The sequence below is a fragment of the Argopecten irradians genome, chromosome 10 (assembly GCF_041381155.1).
Source record: "Argopecten irradians isolate NY chromosome 10, Ai_NY, whole genome shotgun sequence".
Classification (NCBI taxonomy): Eukaryota; Metazoa; Mollusca; class Bivalvia; order Pectinida; family Pectinidae; genus Argopecten; species Argopecten irradians.
In genome coordinates this window covers 30266196-30287295 of record NC_091143.1, presented here as the reverse complement: position 1 = coordinate 30287295, position 21100 = coordinate 30266196, and the positions used below count along the sequence as shown (strand labels likewise).

At 33.8% G+C, this 21100-nt stretch overlaps 2 protein-coding genes across 6 annotated transcripts in view; one reads left to right on the top strand and one right to left on the bottom strand.

The window, feature by feature from the left end:
• Positions 1 to 317: 317 nt before the first annotated feature.
• Positions 318 to 17359, bottom strand: LOC138333624 (N(4)-(Beta-N-acetylglucosaminyl)-L-asparaginase-like). Of its 2 annotated transcripts, none has more exons than XM_069282109.1 (9): positions 17252 to 17359; positions 11443 to 11574; positions 6194 to 6338; positions 5717 to 5858; positions 4941 to 5013; positions 4093 to 4173; positions 3120 to 3211; positions 1711 to 1812; positions 318 to 573 (listed from the first exon to the last, which is right to left on the bottom strand). In XM_069282109.1, the coding sequence occupies exons 2-9, from the start codon at positions 11555 to 11557 to the stop codon at positions 427 to 429; spliced, it is 897 nt and encodes a 298-aa protein (XP_069138210.1). In that variant the 5' UTR covers positions 11558 to 11574; positions 17252 to 17359; the 3' UTR covers positions 318 to 426. The 2 variants fall into 2 exon arrangements, with proteins under 2 accessions (XP_069138210.1, XP_069138209.1); XM_069282108.1 differs by lacking the exon at positions 17252 to 17359 and adding an exon at positions 12768 to 12839 and having other exon boundaries at positions 319 to 573.
• LOC138333623 (peptidyl-glycine alpha-amidating monooxygenase B-like) overlaps positions 10788 to 21100 on the top strand; it is a 34876-nt gene continuing 24563 nt past the window's right edge. For 2 of the 4 annotated variants that reach the window (XM_069282103.1, XM_069282107.1), the window contains exons 1-2: positions 12824 to 12946; positions 19267 to 19619. In XM_069282103.1, coding sequence (XP_069138204.1) covers positions 19479 to 19619 — 141 coding nt within the window. In that variant the 5' untranslated portion in view covers positions 12824 to 12946; positions 19267 to 19478. Of the gene's footprint in view, positions 10893 to 12823; positions 12947 to 18795; positions 19147 to 19266; positions 19620 to 21100 lie in introns of those variants that run through there. The other 2 variants (XM_069282105.1, XM_069282104.1) reach the window with 2 other exon arrangements.

Genomic DNA, 21100 nt, shown 5'->3' with positions numbered 1-21100 from the left:
CTAACGGAACAAGAATTGTGGAAGATAAAACAAGCCTTGTTAACGTTATCCTTAGTTTTCTTATAGATTGGGTTTATTTTGATAAGATTGATATAGTTTTATCATGTAAGCACATGAAACAGTGTACCGTGATCCGTCATAAACTACTAGATTTATGCAAAGAGGAGCAACTCTTATATTTCTAGCTTCAAAATGTGAATCATGGACCATCACTTAGTGTATCCTATATCTATGTATCTATCTATCATATCTGTCTAAAGAGTATCAATTACGAGTGAAACATTTCTTGTAATAAAACATAAATATCAGGACTTAAATAACGACCCCAAAAAAGATTTATTTAGAAAGTTTTATTTATAGTTTTCATACTAACTCACGTGCATAGAAATATTATTGATCACATAATGTCACATCAGTCAGTAGCTGTCACGAATCTTTAATACCTGTCTTAGAAATCTTAACTTCCGGTTCGGACATGACGTCAGTAAAAACCACAAAGGGAAACCCCGCGAACTGTTCACCAGTTAGTGGATCTGTCCATTTCTCTAGAGTAGAAGCGGCCCCATACTCGTGCTAAAAATATCAAAGGTCACACTATCAGCGAGAATTTTGTTTATTCAAGGCCCACCACGTTTCCGAAACAAAAATTTAAAGTTAATTTATAATAATTTTAACGCCAAAACATCTATGATAATGGTTTAGATGAATATAAAAACAAAACAAATGTAAGATTTCCAGTGAGTGAGTGTCAACTACGTATACATACTGCGTGGTATTCAAGACGACGCTGGGAAACATAAGACGATCGGTCGTGTTAAGGAAATTATATTTTATCTATCTGTTAAAAATATTAAGGAAATGATGATAATTGTAGTATTTAATAACGGTAGGCTGATAACTTTACAAGAATAATTTTACATTTAAAATAAAAATAATAATAATATCCGTTTCGGAGCCGTGGTTGGCCTTTAATAGTTCTTTGTACTACAGGACGCACGGATTGATGTGAGAAAGAATACAGTAGACAATGAAATGCCTTAAAATTATATGCAAAACGAAATAAAAGAAATATGTATATATAACTGCTTATGCAGTGTAAACCGACTTAATTTCGCGTGTTTTATACATAAGGATGTTTCCATGGAGATTTATACTCGCGGTCTAGACTTCTGAAGGTCAACTTTACCTGTGACTATAGCGCGGTAATATATTTTCGCTTTTCTCATCGACCGCGAAATCCCCAAAATTGAATCCCATGCGAAAGTAAGTTGTTTTACAGTATTGAAAGCTATTTTTGAATTTGATCATTTCTAGTCTAACAAGTCTAAAGATTACTAAATGGATAAAGAGCAAATGGACTTTATAACAAAGTGGTCATTGTAAAATTGGTCATTTGAGTTCCCAAGCAGGTGATGTTTGTGTTATCAATGTAACTGAACATGGACTTCAACATGAATTTTGTTGAAAAAAGGACATTTGTTTCATTTAGATAAAGATATTTTTGATCAGTTCCTAAATAAAGCAATAGGTTTAAGATTAGAAACAGAAAAGTCCAAGGGTAGAAAAGGAAATGACGATTTTTTTAAATTATTTGTCTATGAAAACTTTAAAACTATTTTCAATGTATTTCGATTTTCTATTGGTTGACATATATGTCAGACATATGTCTGTACAATATTGCCATGACACAGTTCTAATCCACACACCTACCTTCATATTAACAGCTATAATAGACACTTCAAACAGCTGTCCACCACACTTCCGGCGGATGTCACCAGTCACTTCCTCACAAGCCACCTGCGGATGTTTCCCCTAAACAAGGTATACGAACGGGAAATGTGTATGTCATTTTCACACAAACTATCACATGCTGTAAACCAACGTATTTTTGAGTGCTATCAATCCCCTCAAAACGGCAGCTTCCCCATCCCCTTATCATGATTTCGTGTTAATTTCCATGTTTACATTCGTTTTATGATTACTACTACTGTAAAAAAAATGGTAGATTTTGATTCCTTTAGAAAATAAGTAACTGCAACATCATACTCATGTTCCACAAGGAAAGATTTTTTATGAAAGATGCATTTCATCTAACACAGGCAAATTATAAACGTTTATGTTTAACTCATATCGTATCTTCAAAACAGTCTGTTTGTTGTTATCTAAAGTATTCATAAAGGATTTCCACTGGCTTTCTTAAATCATGGAATAGCAAAATTGAGAAACATGTACTACACTTACCTACATCGTTACGGTAGTAATTATTAAATAAAATAAACAAATATTTTTTAATAGTACATTTTATGTATATCTTCACGTATTCCAAGCTAGAAGCTTTGCGCTATACTGTGATTGCGTCCATTTTATTTCCTTCATGTCTTTGATAAAAATCATTTCGAATGCACGTATTCGAATTAATTATTGCCCTACCTTATCTAATATCCATAAAATAAATTAACAGTACCTAGTTGATGTTTTAATGACTATTTGGTGTTTATTGCATCATAAACATTTATGTGTACCACGATCATAATCAGTTAGAACAAAGACAAACACCGAATTTGATATGCGATTGTTCAAAATGACAATGTTATGGTTCTTCCATAATCCAGGGGTTACTATCACTGACGTTATATCCATCCCTGGACTATCATAGTAAAATTGGAGGCAGGTCAGAAAAAACTAAATAACTAATAACAAGCCAACAGAGACTTCCTTTGAAGATTAAAGAGTGAGTGACGCCCAACTTCAAAGCAACAGAGTCAACCACCGTGTATCCAAGGAATTACTGTTGTCTTCTGGTGATATGCTAACACGCTTAACATCCTTGGAATTATAATTTTTCGGATTATCGTAAAATGATTTGTTTGGCCAAACAATAACCATTATCAATAACATAAGATGATGAGCTATCTATTATCCTTTTTTTCCAACATCTGTTTTTGCATTTTTTTTTAATTTCCGTCATCAAATACTAAATGTATTTTAAATACACAATGGGTGGCATATTTGGCACTTTTAAACCTTTGCTTTTCAAAAGTTTTTTTTTTCATTTCCGTGAAAATATTTACATGAAAGGGATATTACTGTGTATTTTCACAGCTGGGACTAGCACTGACCTCTTTCATCAGCTGGACGACCCTGAAACAAGGGCAGTACACCATAATCTGGTCACCGTCTCCACTACAGCAGGCAGCACCGGCTTCACCGTCTGTATAGGAAGGTAAATATCAACATAGCATTTATAAAACATTTGTTTTTGTTCTGAGATTTCTAACATATTTTTTCATTCCTCAGATATCGGTCATATCATTTAAAAGCATTATTTTATCTCTAGGAAGTCTTTCATATCATTGTGTGTTTTTTTTTAAAATCAATTCCTTTCAAAGATCTACGGTATATTTTGCTATTTTTCAAAAATATTTTAAACTTTGAGTTACCGCATGACCATCATAGTTATTAACATTGATATCGATTCTGAGGTTCATATTTCAGCTTGACCGCCTCGATGGAATTGCTTGATGCAGTAGACTTATTCAAATTCTTACAGTATTATCTTTCTTTAGTTCTTCAATACGATCATCATTTACAATATGTAATGCAAAAACATTTCTTTTTACAAAAAGAAAGTATTCCAAATATTAATTTATTTTCTCAGTTTCTTCTTGAAAATGACACTAGTCATGAATAATTTAACATTTAAAAACCTCTTATTGGGATCGATCCTCATTGCTATCAATACAACGTCAAACTGCAAATTTTGGTCATAAGTGTCATGGAATGCCAAGATAATATCCATATTCTAACAAGCAAAAATATAATTTGAATCAAAAGTTAATGAATAACCGGTGAAAAGTTATACGTGCACTACATCTGAAATACATTTGTGATAATAACACCCACTTGCCATTGAACACTATAAAAATGGCTAGAGTTCCACAATCACAACATGACAACACGAATATACCGCAGCCTTCCAAAGCATAAGACATTCACACATGCAACTAATCACACACGTGGGAGGCCGTCCTAAAATGACCTTGCTTGATAAAAGGAAGGTATTCCTAATAAAGCAAATCATTTGAACAATACCTGCATACAATCCGTTTCCAGGAAGTGCGCTATCTCCAACTCTCCCGGGATGTTTATTTCCAGAACCGCTCGTGGAGACTCCTGTGGAGCGATATAAAAGTAAATAGATAGTTTCTATACACATGTAGTTCAACATTTGCAGAAGATCAGCATGGATTAGGATTTAAGCAGTAGTTGATTTCGTAAATGTCATATGTCAAAAGATTGGGGTTGGTATCTTCTTTAACGCAATTACTTGACAGATCAAAACACTGACTAACTCATGTGAATAGCATTGCCATTCATTCACGGTAACGTAGTGGAAATGTAGGTTAAGGGTAGAAAAAGGTATGTCTGCAGGATCCCAATAAATTCGAATACAGTAGAAAACAACGGGCAATAAAGTAATTCCATCAGTGTAGACAAAATAGGTTGTCTAATTTTCAAGGCAGCCAATAAACCATCGGTGAGCGGAGGACGGAGTTGGAATCTGGCACAATAGAAACCGTTGAAATGACCGAGATATAGATATTTGAGATAATGTAAAGATATAAATGTGAAAACGAAGACGTAAACGTCATTTTAGGGCATTATTTGTTCTCATTTGTTTTTAATCTTGTTGAAAATTTAAATATTTATTTTCTGAACCTGTATTGGTGTTTATCTCATTCGAACTATATCTAATGGGTTTTACCTGCACATACGTTATTTTGACTTACCTGCACATACGTTGTTTTGACTTACCTGCACATACGTTGTTTTGACTTACCTGCACATACGTTGTTTTGACTTACCTGCACATACGTTGTTTTGACTTACCTGCACATACGTTGTTTTGACTTACCTGCACATACGTTGTTTTGACTTACCTGCACATACGTTGTTTTGACCGTCCACTGCCAATATCCCCAAGGTATCATGACCGGACATGAGCTGTTCCGTCTGAAACCAAGTGAATAGGTATACGGGAAAACCTGACAGTGATATTTAATGTTGATCAACATGAGATGAAGATATGCCAGACGACTATCCAAAATGGATTTAACGGGAAAAAAATGAGAATGAAGATATCACTTATTACTCGAATCCCGGTTTCTCAGATTCTCTGTCGTCAACGATATCCATCATTTCACCAATACTTTTCCTTTACTCCTGTGTATGCATGTCTAACTTACACCAAAAATATATTTTTTTTCTTTTGGTGCATACGCAATCAGTACTTCAATCCATATAGGGCAAAGTGCCACGGAACTATATCGGGCACAATCAGTTATCTTAATACTTTTATACTGAAGAAAAATAAGAAGCACAAATCCTTCAATGTTGGGAATGGTGTAAAATAACTTTATAAATATAAGACAAATCCGCGTTACCTTGCAATCTTAAGTGAGTGAGATTCAGTGCAAAATCCATTTGAGACAAAGAGACTCAAAAAATAATTTATAAAGTAATTATAAACATAATGGAGCTATAATGACGACAGTGAAACGTATATTTAGTTACAACACCAAAGAAATCCAAAATTCCCTATGTAAACCTATGTTAACAATGAAGGTTGTTTTGCTGAATGGTATAATGAACTACTGTGCGGTAATTATATACATGACGAATATTATGATACATGCATATATGTGATGTTGCATACTTTGTTCGTCTTGGCAGTCAGTAAATTTTCCTCGATGGTGAAACCTTGCTCCTTCGCAAATGCCGTGGCCCCGCTACCTGACAACATGTTGTGGGGACATTTTTCCATTACAGCTCTTGCTACCGACACTGGTCGTGATATCCTACAAAAAGTTTGCTGTATATTGGTGGTTTTTTAACAATAACATTAGTATTACACGATTGCAAGTGGAGCAATAGACATTTTCTCTAGAAGTCTGAATGTCGCATCTTAAAGTAGCTTTTTAGTACTTTACTTTCATTCAAAGCACTTATTATTATGTCGTTTCAAAAATGGAGGAACTTTTCAACATAACGCTCTGATAGTAATTTGTTTTTTGTCAGGAAACTATGGCAAACAGATTACTATGTAATGTCGTAATACTTTTATATATTTGGCTTGATTTCGGGCTACTCCTTACTTATAAGTTAACTTTCATGGTAAAGAAAAAAAGGTTACCCTTGCATCGCGGTCACAGCGCCAAAGCGCATGCGCAGTCCCCGCCCCTCCATCATTGCAGCATCCAGTTCCAAATATCCATCCGCGTTCCGGAATCCGCCTACACCCACAACACAAGGGCCATAACTCTCATCCACCTCAATCTCTACAATTGGAGTAGAATTTCTCATTGTTTATTTTTTTAGTATTTCTAATTGTCTCATACAATGTTAAAATTTCCATTACGTGTCTTACGAAAACGAAACCTCACAGTAGATGGTACATTCAACTTTGGCCCTACACATTGTATACACCAGGGAGCCCGTCCTTGACCCTGGCTGTTAATAGGACGTTGATATAACAGACAAAGCCAAACAGCCAACTGTAATGAAGAAATAGTCAGTTGATGTCGTATTTCCTGAAAACTATAACGTTAATGCAGTCAAATTATATTCACGTGTTCATGGCAAGATAATTCCGTTGTAAATCGCACGAAAACGAAGCAGGTCAAAGTTTTGCTAGTGTCAACCTTTTGCTTGATCCATAAACCCCGAGGCTAAAAAATAAAACCGTGTCCTACGGAATATCAATTACAGATAACTTAGCCTTTGGGCTCTTGTAACAGTTTTAGTTATTACACAGATTTTAATGATTTACACATGTATGGGGAATGACATTTATATCAATTTATTATCCAGGTAAACAAAAAAAACAAAAAACATAAAATTGGTATCCGCAGTGTAACATTGAAAGCTTTCACCTCAAAACAGCCGCGTTGAAACTATAGTTATACTCAATTGGGTCTTTCGAATGTGCAATATCAATTTCCAAATATCAATCCTGTGAATGTATTGTCGACTTTTTCATCATCTGTTTATGTCTTTGTTTATAAGTACGCGTATTTCGAGCATTCTGAATGGGGTAGTGTATGTCGTATGTCAAGTTGCACAGTATTGAAAAACTCCATTTATTGTCCAGAGAAACCCTGACATAGTGAAACTTATGATGTTGAATTTCCAATATTGAGCTGCACATCATTCAAAGTGCAAATGTCGGATGTTGAGCTGCAGAACATTCAAAATGCAAATGTCGGATGTTGAGCTGCACAAAAGTCAAAATCCGAATGTCAGATGTCGAGCTACACAATATTCAAAAGTCCGTTCTCGTTTGCCAGTTACAGATTCTGAATGTTGAATGTCGAATGTCGAGCTGCTCAACATTCAAAATGCAAATGTCGGATGTCGAGCTGCACAACATTCAAAATGCAAATGTCGGATGTTGAGCTGCACAACTTCCAAATTGCAAATGTCGTATGTCGAGATGCACAACATTGAAAATGCAAATGTCGTATGATGAGCTGCACAACATTTAACAGTCCTCTCATTTTCTAAAGAAACCGTTATGATATTGAACTCTATCATGTTGAGTTTCAAATGTCAAGCTGCATAGCATTCAAAAGTCCGTTCGTTGGCCAGTGAAATAGCGTCATATCTTTGAATGTTTAATGATATATGTTGAGTCAACTTTACGCAGACGCAATAAGTGTCACACTTAATAAATATTTCGTTTTGAAAACAGGACCCTTAATCACATATGATTAGTGAAATTTGCATTACTCGATCATTTACTGTAAAACTTTTTATTATACCTCACTAAAATCAGCACGAAAATACATAAAGAATGGAGAGGTCTTTTTAAAAAAAAAAGTTTAAACTCAAGTGTCGTTAAACTGTGATTAGCCTAATCACGTTTTGAACAACTTGGCTCCATGGACATTAGTTTGTCGGTTTAAATTCTGTTCAATTTAAGATGCTCCACCTCCGGAAGAGCATAAATGATACTCATCATTTGAACAATAATTGGTGTTTAATGGTGTGTATATATGTCTAATTAAGACAAAAATACAAATAAAATAATTTATTTTGCTTTTGGTGCATGCGCAATCAATACGTCATTCCATATATGACATAGTGCAAGGGAATTTTTCGGGGATGCAATAAATTATATTTAATATTTTTATCTTGAAGTAAAATTAGAAGCTCAAACTTTTCAATGGTGGTAATGGTGTAAATTAAGTAACTTTTGTAACTAAAGAAAACTACTTATTCGTCTGTTCCTGGTTTTTACCGAGAAAAAAATAGCATTTGTCAGCGATGGAGCATCTTGAAGGACGACCACACATTTTTGAAATGCGTTGCCTGTGTGTATTGGGAGACTGTGGTATACCATTTATGAAATGCGTTGCCTGTGTGTTTTGGGAGACTGTGGTAATAAAAATTAAACCATTTATGAAATGCGTCGCCAGTGTGTTTTGGGAGACTGGTATACCATTAATGAAATGCGTCGTCAGTGTGTTTTGGGAGACTGGTATACCATTAATGAAATGCGTCGTCAGTGTGTTTTGGGAGACTGTGGTATACCATTTATGAAATGCGTTGTCTGTATGTTTTGGGAGACTGTGGTATATTGTGTATCCTTGTAATTATCTCTTTTCCCGTTAAATTGCACAAAGTCATTGAAACGTACGCATAAGTGCAATCATCTTGCATTGAAAATGTAAAGAAAAAATCGCGACGTCATAGAAATCTGATTTAAAGCATATATTCATGGATTATTTGTTGCCTTCGCTGTCTGTTCAGTCGTAACATTTAGCAAACAAAGGCTATTATCGGATGATTTTAACCAAATTGACGTTATAGTTTTCTAAAACCAAATGAAATTATCGAAACCAGTGGAAACACAATTCCTTTGTTTGTAAACTTGGAGATTGTATGAAGATGACGTCCTACGCCATTACGTGGCACATGCACCTGGCATGATATTTTTAAACCAACCGTAAACATAAAGTATCTGATACTATAATAAATATATGTATACTGTTGGTTAAAAAATTCATGCCAGTTCTCTGTGTTACGTGGAATACCCTTTGTTTTATCTCGCGGGAGAGGATTTACGTCTGCGCAAATTTCAGTGGTTAATGTGCACTAATGATAATGTGGCCACGCGGGTCAGGTGGTCAAAATACATATCTGATGAATGACGTCATCTCCCACTCCTCACTGACCACCAGTCCAGTAAAAAATATGTCTGTAAACATTCATGTGGTCAGTCAGCTTGTAATTGATTACCTCGGTATATGATGTTAACATCGTCTTTGGAATGTTACGGTCTGTTGACCTTGGTGTTATTTTTACACTTTTTAATTTGAATATGAATTGTTTATCTTGAATCTGCGTTAAATGATCTTTGTCCAATGGTTTATAAATAGAAATTATATATTAACATAAACTTTGTAATTTTTGACGCTTTAGATATAACGCACAATATACGCGAGGTTTCCGAAGAGTTGAAAATGACGTTTTCAGAGGAAGACACGACGTTTTGTTCATATCGATCACTTTAATGGAATGAAAAAAAAAATCATGGTGCCAATTAAAATTGAAATCGCGTTCTCATATACAATAATGATTATGCTATTCCGTGGTGATTCATGATAAAAGACACCACCAATAATTTCAAATTTCACTCTCGAGCTCTCCGGCCAAAATCTCTCCGTCTGGATGTTGTTTACTCTCCTTTACCTGTGCATTGTCTGGCGTATTGTATTGATTGTCCATAAAAGGAACAATTCATCAAATGCATTGTTATTATCATATACAGATATAACGTTATTGGCATTGTTGTTTTGGTAAACAGGCGTATAGGTCAATAAGGTGACGCCGATGTATGAGCATAAAAGTCACACATAATTTATCAGAACAAACAAGAAGAATTCCTAGTAAAGAAACGAATAGATGTACATAGATTACACATAGGGAAGATTCAGAGAAATACATTCGACTTAAACTTTACACCCATACCCTATCTTACAGTTTGTACAAAACCGGCCACACGTTTTGAAAAATGCAATCGAAATTGACTGTATTCCTTGTGCAAAGATTTCCGCTTGCCATCTTTGGGTTTTTTTCTGAATAAGAAAGTGATATGTCATATACTATATATTAAATACCTAACACCATGTTGTAACATTTATAAAAAAAATAATGGGGTGTCTCCGTATGTCCTGAAACGCTCAGTCGAAATATGGAAATATCCCGGTATTATTACAGGTGTGTATTCCTTAGATGACGTTAACCAACAGGTGGGCAGGAGTAATCCGTGCGATGATGTATGTATTAGCAATCAAACTATCCCATTTGAAGTCGATACGCGGCTGTCAATTTAGAACCTGTAATATATAGATCTAAACGATACAGTTCTTTACGGGTCACTAGTGGTCAGTCTTGGTCAGTGGTCAGTCTGATGATGGATCGGGTACACGCGGACAACCGGGAAGGGTGGACGCTTATGACAGACCGGAGGTTCCGGCGTACGTACTTATACATGTACACAAGTCTACAGCACTAGTGGCACCCCCGGGCTACTGCAGAACCGATCGATCATCGATCAGTGACGTGTTCGATCTATTGATCCGTTAGCCCACGGTATTATTGGTAGTATTGCCATAAGGACCGTTATACACGGAAGAGCCAACTATTGTCGGGAGATTCAGAAGCTTTTGTGATCTAAACATTAGCACACTAGGAACACTTGAGGATCAAGGGAATAATTCGTGTGGGAAGACAGAACTTTCGGAAATGTTTACTTTTGAAACTGTGTTGTGAGATTTGAGAAACTATTTAAGTGATTATTTGGGAACTTGTTCATATTTCGCATCAAGGTAAGTGTCCGTAAAATGGTGATGGGATTATATCAATTCTCCAAATGGTATGACATAATGGTTGTCTATTTGACACATGACTACTATTAATACTATACATGTATTGTATTCATTAAACATCACAGCAAAAGGCGATATGTCCAATTGTCATATACAAATACTATAAACGATAATCAAGATCAGCTAGCTGTTGTAACTTAAACTATAAGAGGCATTGGTAATTTACATCTTCAAAATAAGACACTTTCAAACCCTCCATTCACGAAAGGTTATGTCATTCTTGGTGGTAAAAGAATAACCAACCTCAGCAGTACTTTGTTGAGGCGATGATACATTTTTGAAAATGACGTCACGTCATCACCTGACCGTAGTAATATTTCATGAAAAGAGTACACATTTCTCGATCCTTATCAGGGAATGAAATATGTAATTGAATAACCGTTGGTTTTACAAGACATACAAGATTAAGTGTGTTAGAAAAGAATGGGTTGGTTAACAACAATCAACCCCACCAATCCAATCCGTTTTCCTAATACACTATTGTACTCACTATTGATTCCGCTCTCCACAGCGTCCGTACAAGACAGGTTTCGTGTTAGACATTGTCCGGTGGTAGCGACGGCTTCCTTGGAGAAGGTCCATGTCCCCACAACAAGGCAAGTCATCACTGTGTTATTGAAGGCTATTGGAGAAACATAGTGATCATACATTAATAAATATACAATAGTCATTGTGAATACATTGTATGATGTCACAAAGAACAAGGAATTATATACCATACTAAATCGACATTTGTGTATAATCTATAGTATCTCTCGTAATTGTTCTATGGTAATTCAGTGGAGATGCCCTTACGATAACTGTCATTTGAGGACGCGTATAGAATTGAAACCTTGATTATGATATCGACTTAATAATGTAATAACAATAAGGGTTAGTTTATGTTTATTTGGGAATGGTGTCTGTGACTTTGAATGTGGCGGAAATTGCAACGGAATCAAGATTTGGGAAAAATAATAAAATGTTAATTTATTAGATCATAATTATTATCTCCAGTTTAGATTTTTTTTCATTTCTAAAGAAGAAAATCAAATATTTAAATTACTTAGTCTGTTAAAATATTTGGATAATTTTTAAGCCCGAGGCTTGAATTGAATTATTAGTACCGTATATTGGCTGCTTAGGATTAATTAATTCACAATTAAGTTGTATTAATTGAACGAAGTTAATACGTACTTCCAATGGACTATGCTACATAGAATACAACATGCATGGTTTTTTGTTTTTTTTTTTATTGTATCTTTTAGATAATTTAAATAGCTCTTGACAGATCTATAGATATGTAGCAAATAAAAAGAAATGAAATAAACAAATCTTTTTGATCATTAATAACATTTGAAAAAGAAAACTATGTTTACTCAAAATCAAAATGTTGAGCTAATTATTATCTATTTGTAATTAAATTGATATTAGAATATAACTGCACGGTAAAATTAAGCGGCACTATTTTTTCTATTTGGTGTATACGAATACAATACATATAGATAAGAATTTAATTATCCATTTCACATTAATGTAATTAGTTATTTCAGCGTTAAAACCGAGGAAAAGGCACCAGATACATTGACCTTCCACACAAACATAAATTAAATGTACTATTGTGCTTTCTTCAGTGTGAACATGCATGTATAAATATGTAGATGTACGTGCACAATGTAAGGAAGTTACAGTACTTCGTTTGTAATTTAGATTTTCTTAAACAACAGTTTAATAAAAATGCCTTGAAATGACATGGAATTATTACAAAGTCTAGTATTTCACTTCTAGGTTTAGTAAATGTTTAGTCAGAAACACGTTTCGCATGTATTTACATACCCTACCCACACACGACTGGTTTTATCTCACTTCCGGGTTAGAGTTATCTCCCTTGATGGAAATCGACTGAAAGCGGAAATGGAGTTGATTATTGACAGAGATTAAGATTAAGAAATGTTATTGTTGTTATAACAGTAATGGCGACAAAAAGATATGGTCAGTGCTTTCCCATGTTGTGAGTAAGTATAGCTGTAATCCTTGCATCACTTGATGTGGTCATCTATACTACAGAATCGCTTGTTTGAGAGTCCATCTGTTTAGTGTATCGGCATCTCGATAAATACTCAATCTGATTATGGATCGGGCCATTATTAGCAATGTCAGGTGCGAGGTTGCATATATCTAGATTATGATCTTGATATGCATCAATGAATATGATCAAGTGAATCATTTTGATTCAATGTGAAAGAACATTCATGAGATTAAAAACAACATATAAACCGTTAAAGCTTAAAAGATGAAATTAAACAGTTAAACATTTGAAGATAATATAAGGCCTACATCAAACATGTATATAATGTGATTATTATCCTATAAACAACTGTTTGTAAATCAAATATGTCTACGACTTCTTCACTGTTCTCCTCCCAACTGAAGACTTTAAGACTTAAAGCTACAAATTAAAATGAGATCCAGTAAAATATGTATACATCATAATGCGAACCTACTCTTTTTAATTATCATCTTGAATTGGTCAATTTTACTAGCATTTTTATTTCGTTTTTATCATTTTTAGCGATAGATTTATAATTGACATGTTGACCCTATTTAATTTTCCTTCTCGTTATTATGCAGCTAGCAACACACTCTACAGAACACTATTTCTATTGTGTTTCAGTCTTTTTCATTGTCAAACACGACATCCTTCGTTCAGTGAGATAATATAATAACACTAAAAAGGGCAAGCATTCCACTATTACAAGAGTCATAACATGAACTAACTGCAGTCACTCGAAACATGTACACCCTTCATAAACAGATGCATCACACCTATATAGAACATTTAAAGGGACAATTCAGTCTAAGAGAACATTAAAGTTTGTACATATATCGAAAAAAAACCAGTTCTAATGAAAATTAAATCAGTCGGTTTTACTGTGATATGCACGAAAAGTCCGTGGTTGTGACATGTGTGTAGGTGTTCAAACTCGCTCGCTGTCCGCCATTACACATTGTGGTCGAACTTCTTGTATGCCGAACCCTGTCCCTTGCTCGTAGAGTAATGCAACTTTTGTCTAGAACTGCTCAAATCGCTCTGACAGTAGTGTGTTTACCTTATTAGGTGAATTGTCTTGCCTAAAAATTATTTTATCACCTTCTCAGTGGTTATGTAGTTTATTTGTTTAACGTGCGTTACTTTGACTCGGGTATGGGTACATCGTCCATATTGTACCTGCTTAATCGTATTGATCAACGATTTGATATTTCAACGATATTAATTAAAATACTTAACAATGTCGTGGAATTTATCAATGTTTTACGTTATATGTTTCATAAGAAATGTAGAACAATACATTTATGCCATATTTTGCTTCTTGTTTATGTAAAAGAATTAGCCTGAGTGCATTGTCCCTTTAAAACTAATTGTCCTATTTTATTGATCGAGGTCATTGTTAGACTAGAGTCCTGTTTTGTAGGCCATGGAATAAAAGGGTGCATTGTTTGTTAGTCCAAATTTTCTGGCGATCTTATATGATTTACAGGATTTGCCTAGATGAGTCAAGGACTCATCGTTTTCCTGTGCATGTGCACGTGGGACTCACCAAAATTTTGAGAACCCTCTAAATGTCTTTGTACTGGGACTCACCAAAATTTGAAAATTACTTTAATTAGTGTTCTGAACTCATCTATAAAAATTCTGTGTAAATTGCTGACATTTAACAATTTAATGTCTTCCAGTCGAACAAGACTAGTAGTAATCCAGAGAGTCTTTAAATAAAAGGTGGCGAGACATACGACATACAGTCTATAGTACATGTTAGGTTAAATCTGATGAACATGTACCATGTACACCTGAAAAACCAGATTGTTCAGTGAGTCTGAGATATCTTATTGAGGCAGCAATCTAAATTTATATTAATCAGTTGCTTTCACATTTTCAATTTATATCTAAATAAACTACATATATATACTGCTAAATACATTATACATACTCCATCTAAATTCTATAGTCTTTCCTATAAGCAGGCATACATTTGTATATCATTTAATTAACACCATTTATTTGTTAAATTAATTAAAAAAATGAGCATTTTCTGATAATCTTTTGTAAGAAAACAAATTGATTTTGATATTTTCTAAAAGAGTTAAAATTTAATTATTCAAATAGCATTAACAGATGGCCAGATAATTTGAATAATGTGCTATTTACCTGTATACATTGATGATGGAGTGATATTATCATATGCAAGTATAATTGTATCACTATATATATATAAGCAAGGGTCTATGAAAAAGAAAGTCCATCCGTTTTTTGTCTATGATTTTATAACCCCAAAAGATATTAAGAATAATGCTTTTAATTTAATTCAGCTAACTCATTCAGGTAATAATTAGGCATAAATTTCTCTGATTTTACTTAAACCTTTAATAATAAATCAAATTGAGTTGTCGTGCAGTGATATCTTATCCAATAATTCAGTTTGGGTTTCTTTATATAGAATCAACCAAGGTTTACTCTGATAAGTCTATCAAATCTTGTTTCAACTATATTTCTTGTAAACTTATCGTTTGTCATTTGCAAAAAAACAGGTTGACTGGAAGGCAGAAGCTTGAAAACACAATGTTGTAGAACCTTTTTGTCAACCAGCTGTTCCATTAATCTCGTTTCTCGTTGTATATGGGTGTCATAATTTTAAATATAATATAATAGCCTTTCAATAATTTTTGTTTTGATAAATTTTTCTAATGTAATTAATAAATACATATGGGTTGAATGTATTTTTCTAATTTCCATAGTCGCTATGAATAGCAGAAGCTACCGAGGAGCGCTAACACTTTTTGAAATTATATATTTATATTGAATTGTAAAATTTTTATTATTGTTAATAATTGAAGCCTAGCTATAGCTTTAAAGATGCTCCACCGCCGACAAATGGTATATTTTCACTAACAAAAACAGGAGAAGACGATTTAGTATTTTTCTTCAGTTACAAAAGTTACTTACTTTACACCATTACCACCATTAAAAAGTTTGAGCCTCTAATTTTACTTCAAGTTAAAAATATGAAAAATAATTAATTGCATCCCGAAAAAATTCCATGGCACTATATCCTATATGAAATGAAATACTGATTGCGCATGCACCAAAAGCAAAATAAATTATTTCTATTTTATTTTTTGTCTTAATTAGACATTCATATACTGAATTAAACACCAATTATTGTTCAAATAATTAATATCATTTATGCTCTGTCGGCGGTGGAGCATCTTTAAGCTTTGTTCAATGTTGTTGTTTCTTGTTAATATGAACAACCGATTATCCATATTATATATAAAAAGGTTCAATTTATAAAAAACAAAATAATGAGTTTATCCAACGCTCGAACCCCTTTAAGTACGAAATGTTACACTGCAACATGTATGATTAACTAGTCTTTTTACTTTTCATTAATTAATTAAGATCATTATCATATTCAGGTATTATTTTTATCAAAACTGTATACACCAGTCTATGATGTTAACTTTTTTCACTGCTAGTCCTTTGGACTTGTAAACCCAAAATTATACTAGTCTGGCTATTTAAACACTTTATCGTCCAAAATAAATATAGTCGTTTTGCTTCAGCACTTTGGTCATCATCAGTTATGCTTTTTTACCCAAATTACAGTTTGGATGCATTCCTGAACGCAAATTCTAACAAAATGATACATCCGGACTGAAATAATTGCATACAGAATGCACTCAAAATGTGTTGAAAATGCAATTGACTACTGCAGCATTAAGCCATGTAGTCCAATCAGACTAGTTCATAACAATTACAATAGAACACTAGTCCGGTCTTAAAATTACTAGTTTTGGGCATCTGGATTAGCACTTAAATTCGAAGACTGTATACACATTTGATGATTTGGGTCTTCAGTATACTATTCAGTATTGGATTTACATAATATAGCAACAACATTTAGAGGTGTCATTATAGGATATTGGCAGGTATATATGGTAGGTTGTAGTACACTAAGTATGTGATAATGAACGGCGTCATTATACTGCTAGGCAGCACACTTATACCATAGCAGAAAACAGATCCAATGATATGAGAGTAAAATCTCATCAGCCGGGGTAATCTGCTTATCAGTCTCTCATCATTGTCATCAACTCCTAGCTAGGCTACACTATTATATTGATGGGCATTAATTAAATATAACCTGAGAGGCTAACAAGTAAACAACCACCTGTGGTGACCCTGAGAGGCTAACAAGGAAACATCCACCTGTATGTGGTGACCCAGTTTACCTGTTGATGACCATTCCACCATAGCTTACCTATATTGTCATTTCTTTACACTAAAAGTAAATTTTTGTCTTCTGGATCTTGCACCAGCTGGCTTAGATATTCTGAAAGATTAAACATATCCTAGATGTTCAGATGGCATAATGTGATAACACACTTGAATGCATTGCCTTCCAGTTCCAGGGACCGTACACTCCTTAAACTGGCCATGTTCATTGAGTTTATGGAGTAGATAATAAACATCATTTTAATTAGATTGTTGCAGTAGCTGAGTGGTTAAGATGTCCCGACATATATCACCACAAGCTTTAGGCCTCCACCTGTATCTCTGGGTTGTGAGTTTGAATCCCATGTGGGGCAGTTGTCAGGTACTGAACACTGGTGGGTGGTTTTTCTCTGGCCATGGGTACTCCGGCTTTCTTCCACCAACAAAACTGACCCTGGCTGTTTATTTTATAATAGGATGTTGAACTAAAACCAGCATTCTTTGCCTTCCACCAAGACAACAGAAGTCATGTATTGACCGATGTCACCTATATCTGTACATGTTTGAGTGGGTTTTTTGTTACCACAGCTGCAGCTAGTCTAGTCCCTTCCACACCAAGCACTCTCGTTCACGCTCATCAAGGTCAACATGCAAGCATGATGTTCTTAGTTCACAATGGTTGTAATTAAAATAAAAAATGTTGTTTATTTACTGATCACCAAATAATTACATCACTGAATCATCTGGAGTTCAGTCTAAAGATTGCTTAGGCTGATTTTAGAGTGTACAAGGACATTTATATATATATATACATGTATTATGAATTTGAAAATGATGACCATGATGAAAGTACAATGATCAAACCTGTTTATAAAGGACAACAATGAGACAAAGAAAAAAATCCTTTATGGACAGGTGTCCTTTTTACAGAGGTCATTTATAAAGTTAATTGCACCAGTTGGGGTTAATGAGACTGTCTTTTATAGTGACATAGTCAGGTATCCTTTATATAGAGGTTCTTTTATAGAGAGGTGTCCTTTATATAGAGGTTCTTTTATAGAGAGGTGTCCTTTATATAGAGGTTCTTTTATAGTCAGGTGTCCTTTATATAGAGGTTCTTTTACAGTCAGGTGTCCTTTATATAGAGGTTCTTTTACAGTCAGGTGCCCTTTATATAGAGGTTCTTTTATAGTCAGGTGCCCTTTATATAGAGGTTCTTTTATAGTCAGGTGTCCTTTATATAGAGGTGTCTTGTACAGCAGGTTACACTGAATTTGAAGAATATATATAAATATTAACAGTATATATGTGCATGTCCTTTTGTAAGAAATAATTGCAAACTTACCGTTATAAGTATGTTTAAGAAGAACTACTTATGTGTGTATAAATGAGTCTGGGAGTTATATATATATATGTATATGCTACATCATGAACACAAGTAGAGGCCTGAAACGTGCCAGTGTACATGTATATAGATTTATTTGCTCAAGTTGTATGTACGGTACATGTATATGATTGTATATACGGTACGTACACATTGTATATAAGTAGTTCTTTTTCATTTAACTGTCAGAATGCTTTGTATTTTATTTCTGTGAAGAATGCATCTTCTGCATTCCTGATAATATATCAATGCATGTATATACATGTGTACAGTCAAACCTGTCTATAAAGACCAGTCATGGGACTTGCAAAACAGTCTTTATAGCCAGATGGTCTCAATACACAGGTTACGTTGTGTTAAATTTGATCATTTAATTTGGGGCCCTGAGAATGTGGTCTTATTATACAGGTGGTCTTTATACAGAGGTGGTTGTTAAGGCACGTTTGACTGTACATGTGTGTCACACAATTTAGCTGATCTTGATTGATGGAGTATTTATATTAGCACACATTATATATATATACATGCATTGTAACAAAATGTGTGCATTGATCGAGGTATGTTACATCAATCCATTAATTTTGACAAAGAAGTTTAGATGAGAATTTTTATTTTACCTGTATATCTTATTAGTAGGTTATTTAAATATCCACATATATGTTTTTGTGTGATTTCAGACCAGATTCTAGGAGACCCAAGAATTCTTAGGAGTGTTCTGATGCACGGCATGTGACAACACACCACTGCCATCACATACACAGACGAACTAAATGTAGCACAACTTTATAACAACAACGTAAAGTGCTAACCATTCTATAAACCAGACGGATCGGAAGTTTGGAGTTAAACTTGATGTAATATATATATATCTATACCAAAGGACGCAGACATGTTGGTGACCATGATGAAAAGAGTAATGTTGGTGATACTTGCTGTGCTGACTTTGACCTCGGCTCAAGCTGTGTTTCCGTCAAATTCCAAATTGAATTCTGTGATGGATTTAAGGATGAAAAATGTTTCTGTTAACAAGGTGAGTTGTCAGTGAATGTTTGCACTGTACGGGGTTTACCTGATAGTGATAAGGAGACCTGATCTAAGTGCTGTAGGATTGTCAGGGAACCTTGGGGATATTTAGTTCTACTGATATATATATATACCTGTGTACATCTTTCATGTAAAAAGATAATACAATTCAATGTTTACTAAATTAATAATCTGCCATGCTATGCAATTGGCTCTGTAGAATGGTTTTGATTTACCTAATATTGAAGTCAATTGCCTCACATCCTGAAAAATGAATTATGTACATGCAGCTTAAATCATGCATGTTTGAGGCTTTTGATAAAATATTGTGCAATATATGAAAGTTAATTGTTAGTAATAATTATATAAATTGAATATTTGCAATGACAACAAAGTACCCAAAGTTAATTAGGATAATATATGCACAAACTTGACAAGTTATAATTTTACCAGTCATTGATTCATATAAATTTCTGATTGATGATATTAATTTACAGTCAAATACTATATACAAATATATACCTATATTTACAATGTCCCTATATATATCTATTGTTTATAAATCTGGTGTAACGTTAACACATCAAACCATAACAACTCCACATAGACACAGCTGGCCGTATAATTAGATACCAGCAGTTGTAAAAACCACATCAAGTCAGTCAAAACAGCATGAATAACTACTAAGTTAACATTGGGTAAATTCAAATTATAGTTCAACAATATAAAAAAAAAAATTTGATACTAAGCTTTTACAATAATATTTCTCACTTTCAATTGAATCATTTATATGTTATTTTATCTCATATCATAAGTTACTATTTGTGCATATATACTGCACATTGTTAAACTATAAATATATCATCAATAATTATATAACTGCAGTGAAAATTTAATTATTCTATATAATTTGCTTAGTTATCTCCCCTTGTTGGTCAATTGGTCCTCATTATAAGTATATACATGTATATAAGGTCATGCTTTTGTGAATAGAATTCATTGTTTTTTTGTCTTAATAATTTAAATGAAGAAGGTCTTCATAGAAATGCCAGATAATCCAACTCATTTAAACTGCATTATAACAAAAACCACAGGTCTGACATACAGACAGTTGAGACATTATGATGTAGGCTTAACGATGAATACTAATTAATGTCTGTATACAGATGTATGTGTATATATAACTTAGGTAATGGGATGGTGATATATGACAACATTATACAGGGGACCATATATATTGTAATGCATATCAATTAATACCTGTCTGTATATATGTAGATTTCATCTATATCTGAAACAAAAAACTTAACTGAAAGTGTTTGCTCCTACATATACATGCATATGTGGTAAGCTTAATATATAAACAATTTGCTAATATACAGCTTCAAACTAATTAAAATATACAAGTAAGTCATAGTGATCTTTACCCTGTAACATGTCCACCAAATAATATCTTTTATGAAATTTCTGAGAAATAACTGTGTACGA